Source organism: Neltuma alba, unplaced genomic scaffold (genome assembly GCF_004799145.2).
Source record: "Neltuma alba isolate B1F8T4 unplaced genomic scaffold, ASM479914v2 tig00010924_pilon, whole genome shotgun sequence".
Taxonomy (NCBI): Eukaryota; Viridiplantae; Streptophyta; class Magnoliopsida; order Fabales; family Fabaceae; genus Neltuma; species Neltuma alba.
In genome coordinates, this window is record NW_021635700.1 from 74,682 (window position 1) to 83,870 (window position 9,189).

General features: G+C 32.9%; 2 protein-coding genes across 2 annotated transcripts; one reads left to right on the forward strand and one right to left on the reverse strand.

The window, feature by feature from the left end:
• Nucleotides 1-2,313: 2,313 nt before the first annotated feature.
• LOC114759988 (desiccation protectant protein Lea14 homolog) lies at nucleotides 2,314-3,869 on the reverse strand. Its single transcript, XM_028949232.1, has 2 exons — nucleotides 3,591-3,869; nucleotides 2,314-2,829 (listed from the first exon to the last, which is right to left on the reverse strand). The coding sequence occupies exons 1-2, from the start codon at nucleotides 3,794-3,796 to the stop codon at nucleotides 2,577-2,579; spliced, it is 459 nt and encodes a 152-aa protein (XP_028805065.1). The 5' UTR covers nucleotides 3,797-3,869; the 3' UTR covers nucleotides 2,314-2,576.
• A 1,949-nt stretch (nucleotides 3,870-5,818) lies between these two features.
• LOC114759989 (40S ribosomal protein S13-like) lies at nucleotides 5,819-8,174 on the forward strand. Its single transcript, XM_028949233.1, has 5 exons — nucleotides 5,819-5,924; nucleotides 6,077-6,149; nucleotides 6,592-6,730; nucleotides 6,830-7,016; nucleotides 7,972-8,174. Exons 1-5 carry the CDS (start codon nucleotides 5,902-5,904, stop codon nucleotides 8,003-8,005), a joined length of 456 nt encoding a protein of 151 aa, XP_028805066.1. The 5' UTR covers nucleotides 5,819-5,901; the 3' UTR covers nucleotides 8,006-8,174.
• The last annotated feature ends 1,015 nt before the right edge of the window (nucleotides 8,175-9,189 follow it).

The window sequence follows — 9,189 nt, forward strand, 5'->3', positions numbered from 1 at the left end:
TTGCTGGTGGGTGTTGTGTGCAGAGAAATACAGATTCCTTTCTGAAAAGGCAAAAGCGGAAAATAAATGATAACTTTTATTCTATTTAGCTTTTGCAAAAGTAAATTAGTGTGATATGATTTCTATTTGAATTAATTTTTTAATAAAATTCAATTTGCTAAATTAAAATTTGTTTGGATGAATAATGAAAAAGTAAGTTTATAGGTAAAATTATTGAAAAAGTAATGAATTTTATAACGTATATCTCATATATATAATTTCATAAATTTAAGAAAAATAATAAATAAACATAGTTAATACATTATTAAGAAAAAAGGACAATACTCACGTCAAGTTTCTTATTTTCATTATGACAAGTTCTCTGATCACACATGACTATATGTTCTATTTTTGAAATATTTGCATTTAATAGTATTTAATTATAAACTCATGTAAAAAAAAAACACATAACCATGTATAATTAGAAAATTTGACATTTTAAATATAAGTAACTTAATCTAAATATTTTCTTTAAAAAAATTTGTAAGTATTAAGAAAATTATTACTAGAAAAAAAATCAAATTATTGAGTCAATATAAGACCTACTTAAATACCATTCTCTCTTTTCTTCCTTATTTCTTTCTCTCTTCAAAGTACAAACTCAAAATGCTCAAATTTTTAACCCAAACAAGTATAAATATTAAAGTCACCCATCAACTGACTTTTCACATTGCCGATGACACGTTTGCTAGTTTTGACGCCAATCCAAACACATGCTTAATAGCTTTGAGTTTGCTTAACCAGCTCTTATGGCAAAACAGATGCGGAGGACTATAGCCTATGGAGTACACGAGGCTAAGAAATATTTATATTTTTATATATAAAAAATTATATTGCTATGAACATAATATTTTTATAAATATCCATATATCTTTTATTAAAAAATCAATTCAAATAGAAATCATATCACGAGACACAAATCTTCACCACAATTTCAAAACCTCATGTTGATAAATCAATTAATTACTAAAAATACTTTTGTTCCTCTACATACCATCATCATTCCCAAAAAAAAAAAATAATCACATTACCACGATCACCATTATATGTTCCCCTCAGTTTTCATAGGATCATGCTGTAAATCAAAAGAGAACTTTCATATTCATATATTATATGGGATTATGCTCTCTAATCTTTAATACAAAACCTCTTTAACTGATTTTATTAAATCAAACAAATTAGATAGAGTCAATACAAATTTTAGTCCCTTAAACTTGAGCTCATTTTGGTATTGGTCTTTAAAATTTTAAATCTATGATTATGGTCCATAGAATTAGCCCCTGGTAACTTCATGCCGTTAACTTTGTTTGAAATGGCACTAACACCGTTAACTTGATAATGTGGAAAGACAAGCTAGCACACATGTGGCATGATGATGTGGACATATTGTTGAAGAAAGCAAAAAAAAAAAAAAAAAAAGGCAATAGGTCAAAGAAACACTCACAAGGAGACAAGTAGAAAATGGCAGTTGAAGAAAGAATAGAGAAGGGGGAAAGGGTTAGGTCAAGAGAACCGATATTACTGGCAGAGAGTGACATCGTCGTCACCGAAGTGGTGGGTTTATCGGTGGCCGTCATGCCAAGAACGTTTACCTAGCAATTTCATCACCTTCTCAGTTCTGAGTTTGATTATTTTGCTTTGACAGATTATTTTACTTCTGGTTGCCCTGTTCTGAGTTTAAATATTGTGCTTTTGCAGGTTATGTATTCCAGACTGCTTCTAAATCGAAGTCATGCACATTGCTTTTAGTACATCAAATCATCATTATCATCGATATTAGTTAGCTGAAATCCTCATGGAGATCTATTAGTACTAAAATATTTCCGAAATGTTGCAGAGGAGCGTCAATCTTTTGATGAATTTTATGGGCATAAGTTGCTAATACAGTGTTCCCTGACACATGCCACACGAGCTGATATGGTCAGCGAAGTTAGTGTCATTCAAGCAAAAATTAACGACGTGAAACTACTAAGGATTACCGGTTTGAAACGAATAAAATTTCAAGAATTAAAATCATAAGTTTGTTTCAGGAATTAAAATCAAAAGTTGGAAATTTTAAACATCAGTATCAAAATAGATTCAAATTTAAGGAATCAAAATTTATATTATTCTGATTAGATAAGTTAGTTCATTATAATAAATATGATTTATTTTTCTTAAATCATCCTAATCATCCTCCTTAATTTCCTTTCTTACTTGCTTATCATTATACAATAAAAATAATTTTAAAAGATTGATATAAAAGTACAAATTAAGTCTCGGAGGAGTATTTAATTTAGAATTAAAGGAGCTATGAGAGCACGAAAATTCAACATCATTCTATAGATAAAAAGAGGCACATAACTAAGTTTACAACACAAAGTCGGGGTGTGTGTGTGTGTGTTTTATAGCATTTTGCTGCCTAGTTTAAGAGGCACATAGCAAAGTTCATTATTAGACAAAGTATTATATGTGTGTGTACCCTTGCTGCCCTTAAGTGAGGACCCCATAGTCCCAAATGGGGCCCACTATGATCCCAAACAGGGAGTAGCAGTGGATTAGGCAAAGACATTGGAGAGAGAGGGAAGCTTGATCTCGCCAGTGTGAGAGAGAGGAATGGTGAAGTTGCCAATAACAGGAAGGTCAATGGTGAGACCCAAATCAAGCTTATAGTCAATGTCCCAATCGGCCCCTATGTCCTTTGCTAAGTTCATCAATATGCTATAAGCCACTTTCACTGGCACTTCCAGTATTGTCGTGTCGTTCCCCTTCAGTGATCCCGGATCTGGCATCGTTCCCTTCGCTATCTCCCTTCACAATTTCAAAACTCTTCTGTTAATCATTCACATAGTAGCTACGATAAAGATTTACTTTAATACTATCTATTTTGATTGTTAATATAAGAACTATATAATTAAAAATTAGTTAATTATTAGGATTATCTCTTAGTAATATCCTATTAAAAAAAATTTTATATTTAGAACTAAATTCAATTTTAACTATCTCTTAAAAAAGACCCCAAATACCTCTTATATTATATTAAGCACCCCCAAATACCTCTTATACCTCTTAATATCAAGGATAAGGATAAAGACCAGAAGTGACCTTCCCCTTTTTCTTCTTAACTTTTTTCTACCCATATTGATTATATATATATATATCAACAAAAAGATTTTTACAATGAGTTTTTAATAAAAATAATTAAAAATTACATCAAGAAAAAGAATACCAAGAAAATTAGGCCAAGACATTAGTCAAAGACAATAAACAGACAGCTCACGAAAAATTATGCAATTACAAATATCATTTTTTTCCCTTGATATACTCATTACTTGTTAATGTAATTTATAAAATAAATGATGTCAATAGCCTCCTCGAGGTATCCTTGCATTAATTTTATCACTTTAAATTTAAATAAAACCAAAACTACGTATGCAGACTACGGATTATGTGCAAATAATTTATTTATATTAACAATAAATAAATTGTAATTCACTATTTTATTCAAAGTAGAAACCAGCCCCACCCTAGTTAATAGATCTATGAGAATTGGGTTTAGAGGAGCGAGTTACCTTCCAGCGCTCTTGAGCGAGTAGGAGATCTCACAAATAGGAATAGAGGTGCCGTAAGGATTGGAGACGGAGAGCTTGGCCAGGTATTCGACGCACTCCCTGGTGACGCGCTTGAAGTCGACGTCGTCCACACTCGCCTCCGGCTTCTTCACGTTAGCTATCTTCTCTGCCACAAAGTCCTTGGCCTTATTCACCAGCTGCGCCATTCTCACACTCAAAAACAAACCTCACAAAGTCACAAACAAAGCTCGGATTGGGAGAGGGATAAGATCGAGAAGAAGGCTTCTTCGCTGTTATTTATAGCAGAAAATCCAGGCTCTGCGTCGCGCACAAGCAGCCGACACGTACGCATCGTAGCTTCACACGGCATTGACACGTGCCCAGTACGTGTCGGCCGTTTCGCTTTAGCTTCTGTCTCCTCCCTGATTTCTCGATGTCTGATGATGACGCCTCTTGTAATTCAGATTTCATTTTATTTTCACTTGCTAGTTTTCTTTTTAGGAGTCATTTTATATAAAAAGGACAATGTTATCGTTAATTTTAATTTCTCAAATTTAGCTTGTGATTTTAGTTCTTAAAATTTAATCTCATTCTAATTTTAATCTATAAAAAATCACGAGTTTTGATTTCTAAATCGTAAAACAATGTTTATTAAAGACGAAAAATAAAATGAGATTAAATTTCAGAGAAGAAAACTACTAGTTTTAAATTTAAAAACCAAAACTACGGGTTTCTTATTTTACATGCTAAAACCAAAATTGAGATCAAAACTGAAAAACTAAAACTATTGGTTTTAAATTTTAATAACCAAATCAAAATAAAATCAAATTTCAGTAATCAGTTTTAAATTTAAAGAATCAAAATAAAACAGTGAAGTCAGTTTTTTCTTTCACAATTTTCTATAAATTAATGATGTCGCATATGAGGGATATTAACTATGTTATTATGTGACAAAATAAATTAATTAAACATACTATTTCCATCACATTCACATTTATCTCAAAATTCTCCCTGCAACTCTCGCAGAAAATAACAATTGAAATAACCTTTCTGGTCTAATTAATTAAAGCAGCCTTGATGCGGATGCTTCCCTTTCGTGCAAGTGGCTCGGGAGATGTGATTTGAGATCATGAAAATAGATACTTAGATAGATATATGGACTTGTGGTTGGAAACTGAAGACAATACCTTCGGTGATTGCGGGAGTGCTGGGATCATGAATAGACTTCAACTTTGTTGCTCTAAAAGTTATCGAAATAGGGTAAAGTTATGAATTTGTATTGAAAATTCACGTTCAAAAGCCTATTTCAAAAGTTTTTTTTCTTCACTTTAATATTGTTCTGAAATTTTAAAACTGTAATGATATTATTGTCCGTCAATATCACAAGTAAAAGGCAACATTACCATCATTTTAAACTTTTGGGTGATATTAAACTCAAAAATTTTTTTTAGATATCTAACACTCTTAAATAAATATTTCCAAAACAAATTTGTGCATAGTGATTTATTTTGACTGAATGGAAGCCATTAAGGTAATTGCAGGGAGATGTGATGGTAATCACGCATCCAATGACACAATAGATGGGGCTAGAATCGTCATTCACAAGAATTCATGAGAACTGACATGTTTTACAACATACTACCTCTGGTCTTTAATATAAGACCATGTTTAAATTTTATTTTGGTTCTAAATATAAGACCCTAATCTACTTTGCCTCTTATATTTATACATTTTTTTTTTCCAAAGTAGCCTTTCTAACAATGATAGTTCTAGTCAGTACACTTGATTAGCAAAGATATTTTAGGCTAGATAACACCTATTTAGGACAAATAACTAACTCAACTTACTTCCTTAATCTCCTTAAATTAGTCAACTGGCTTTTATAATTACGACCGGGAGTAGTATATTGAGAGAGAATTTTTATATTGTTGCGTACTTAGTCAAATCAAATCATCCCATGATCTGGACAGAGCATTTTTAGTTCTATTAACATTTTTAGTCTCTATCCAAAGGTTAATGATATTGATAGGGCAAAATTAAAGATTTAATTAAGAAAAAAATACATAGGTACCAAGTTGAAAATTAAAAGAAACTATAGGTACTTTCAAAATGGTTTTCTCTAAAATTTAAATCCATCCTTGCCGGGGGCGTATGGGCTTTAGGCCCGTGTTTCAGAGGCCCAAAACATTGTAAAAGGCTATCTAAAACCCTAGCTTCCTCATCTGGCTGGTTCGTTTCCTGGTCGTATCTCCGGAGGCAGCAGGTAGCAGGGAAGCAGAGCGAAGGGGCGTCTTCCTTCTCAAGCTTGGAAATGGGTCGTATGCACAGTCGTGGGTACGTTCTGTTATCTGTTTTAGGTTTATCAAAAACTTTGTTTCACTGTTTCTGATTGAAACAGAGTATTTTCATCTCAAATTGGGGATTATGATAATTTGAGTCAGGACTTTGAGGTTATCTAAATCGGTTTGATTTGTGTCTTTTGTCAGTAAGGGTATCTCTGCTTCAGCTCTTCCTTACAAGAGAACCCCGCCGAGCTGGTTGAAGATCTCAGGTCAAGATGTGAGAAGTTCGAAGCCTTTTTCCCTTTGTTCAAATTTACTACTGTAATCCAAGCATTAACATTTTGGATTGATACATACATTTGTTGGTTATCTTTGTAGAATGTATGATGTTTGATAGTTGCACCTTATTCTCGTGTAAGATTTTTCTGTGTTATCCACTTGTATCTAAAGCTACACGATTTGATAATTTGATTCTCTGTTAAGTCAATTTGTGTGAAAGGATGTAACGTAGGTAAATGAAGTATTCTTTTGTTCCGTTTTAACCCTGTGAGAGGTTTTATGCACTGATTCGAATCCTAAATGCCATATATGAGTGTGAATCATAATTGTCGTTGACCCTGGTAATTAGAATTCTTATTGCAAGTGGATCTAATTTCATTTGCCTGCAGGTTTTTATTTTTATTTTTTCCTTGTATAATATGTTGAATTTGTTTTCCCAGGTTGAAGAGAACATCTGCAAGTTTGCCAAGAAGGGTTTAACGCCTTCCCAAATCGGTGTTATTCTTCGTGACTCTCACGGTATTGCTCAGGTGAAGGGTGTCACTGGCAACAAGATTTTGCGTATTCTGAAGGCCCATGGTATGTTTTACCTCATGTTGCTAGTTAAATCACATACCTCTTGAATTTCTAGAATTTGTCTTTTTGACAGTGAGTATAATTTTTCTTCCTGCTTTTCAGGTCTTGCTCCTGAAATACCGGAGGATCTCTACCACCTCATCAAGAAGGCTGTCTCAATTCGTAAGCATTTGGAGAGGAATAGGAAGGACAAAGACTCCAAGTTTAGGTTAATTTTGGTAGAGAGCAGGATTCATCGCCTTGCTCGATACTATAAGAAAACAAAGAAGCTTCCGCCTGTATGGAAATAGTAAGTACTGCAACTTTATCTTATGCAGAACATCAATATCTTATTCTACTTGCTTGCTTGGTTGATTAATTTGTTAGTCATTACAGAGTTACATAAATAAGCTTGTTCTGTTCTGTGCATTGTTTGAAGCTTTTGGAAAACATGTTCATCCTCCTTTTTGTGACATTCATTATATGTCCTTGAGCTCAACTAACCATATGTGACTGGAGTGGAGGGTGAACCGTTTTGCCTTCTTAAGGCAATATTTTGGCAAATGGAAAATTTGATTTCCCTTGTTGGTAGATACTCATTCATAACATGTTTGAACATCTGTATATATGAAAATAATTGTAATGTATGTCTGATTTATTTTGTGGATAAGATATTATATTTTTTTTCATATGCCAATAAAGAATTTAGGGATTTGGGGTCCTCATATAACAAATGTCGTGATATGATTGGGATTCAGGAGGCCAAAAGATGGTAAAGTAAGGAATCCGTATGAGAAATAAGAGGGTGGGAGCTATTTCCATGATATTTTCTGTTCCCCACATGGGAAAACTTTCACTTCAAAAATCTTTCAGATGGGGGAACTTTGATATGTATTTGAAGAAAGTAGCAGAAATTCTTTAATAATCTCTGTCTGTGTTAATGAGTTTTGAACAGCGAAGATTCCGTTTAAACACTCGCCATCTACATAATCTTTAGAGATAGTTCGAGAGTGCTTGGTTATAAACATGCATTGTCATGGTTTTTTTTTTTTTTTTGGGAATCCCTGTTTTTCTTTTCCTCAAATAGAGGTGTTAAAGGTCAATTTTTCAGTACTCTCCATTACTAAAGAAACATAAAATCCTGATCCCGCCTCTCTATCTGTATATATCTACTCTAATTCTTTTTTGCTATAAAAAAGGTACACCTTTGAAAGCAGATTCTGTTTATTTAGTTGATATACTTATTCGGTTCTATTTTTTTGCAGCGAGTCCACAACTGCCAGCACGCTTGTTGCTTAGCATGTTTTACCTCAGTGAAACTATTGCGGTTCTTATGTTTTTTGCAGCCAATTTCATGTCAAATTACTTAGCATATTTTACCTTCAGTGGAACTATTGAGATTTATGTGATGGAACTCCACTCTTTCTCCCGTTTTTAATTTTGATATTCGGTTTTGTTTGCTTTATAACTAGTTAGTTGTATTCATTTTGCATAATTTCTCTATCGTTCTGGGTTTGTTGACTAATTGAGAACCAAAGCCAAAAAGGATTTTTAAAAAAAAAAAATAGAGGGAAAATTAAACATTTGGTTCCCATGTTTTTGAAAATTTGGAACTTGTGCCCTGTGCTTCACGACAATGTCATGGGTTAGTATTGATTTGTTGATGATATGGTATGGTTGGTACTTGCATCCTTGGGAATTCAGCGAACGACTTGGAGAGAATTCTGCAAATTGCCATTTCGTCATTGAGATGTCGCTTGGGTTGTTCGTCTATGTTTAAAGTTGCAGAAGAAACGGTGCAGGTTACTAATGATATTAAGGGAAAGCTAAGAGTTTGTTTGTTTTGTTGTTTTTGTTCTTTGTTTTCTTGTTTACAAGACAAATTTATAAAATTATTTCTGAAAACAAGTTTTAGAACAAAAAAGGAAAAAAATTGTTTGGACAATAATTTAAAAAGAACATTTGGAAAAAAATTATAAAATCATACTTGGCAGGTGGTGGACTGGTGGTTCTGACTGGTAGTGAGAGGTGAGAAGGAAAGGCTTTTTAATTTTGAAAACAGGTTATTGTTTTTTTTAAAAAAACAATTAACTAAAAATAAATTGTCAAATAAGATTTTTTAAATTTGAAAAATGAAATTTGTTTTCAAAATAAGAAATCAAATAAGTCTTAATTTTCATTTCCTTATTTGAATCAGCTTCTTATCCTTTATGTTCTTTTCACCTTGAAGATTTGCTTCTATATGCGTCCATCCTTCCACTTTATAAGGATCACGGGGATTCTTACGGTGGAGGGGAGCGATCAGCCAATTAAAGTTTTTTTTTTTAAAAAATTTTTGGCCAGAGAATATAGTAATTTCATTAGAACAAAAAGAGACGTACAAAGCTAACAAAGGTGTACGGGAAAAGGAAGCCCAAACACAACAAACAAAAGAAACCTAAAAGAACCTAACTCCTTAGCAAAGATCTCTAGGGAGCCGCCAC

Excerpts from the sequence above, each read along its gene's own strand:
- LOC114759989 (XM_028949233.1), top strand. The coding sequence starts at position 5,902 with ATGGGTCGTATGCACAGTCGTGG. Across the intron at positions 5,925-6,076 it reads GGTCGTATGCACAGTCGTGG|TAAGGGTATCTCTGCTTCAG; the intron begins GTACGTTCTGTT and ends GTCTTTTGTCAG. Across the intron at positions 6,731-6,829 it reads GCGTATTCTGAAGGCCCATG|GTCTTGCTCCTGAAATACCG; the intron begins GTATGTTTTACC and ends CCTGCTTTTCAG.
- LOC114759988 (XM_028949232.1), bottom strand. The coding sequence starts at position 3,796 with ATGGCGCAGCTGGTGAATAAGGCCAAGGACTTTGTGGCAGAGAAGATA. Across the intron at positions 2,830-3,590 it reads TCGCTCAAGAGCGCTGGAAG|GGAGATAGCGAAGGGAACGA; the intron begins GTAACTCGCTCC and ends GAAATTGTGAAG.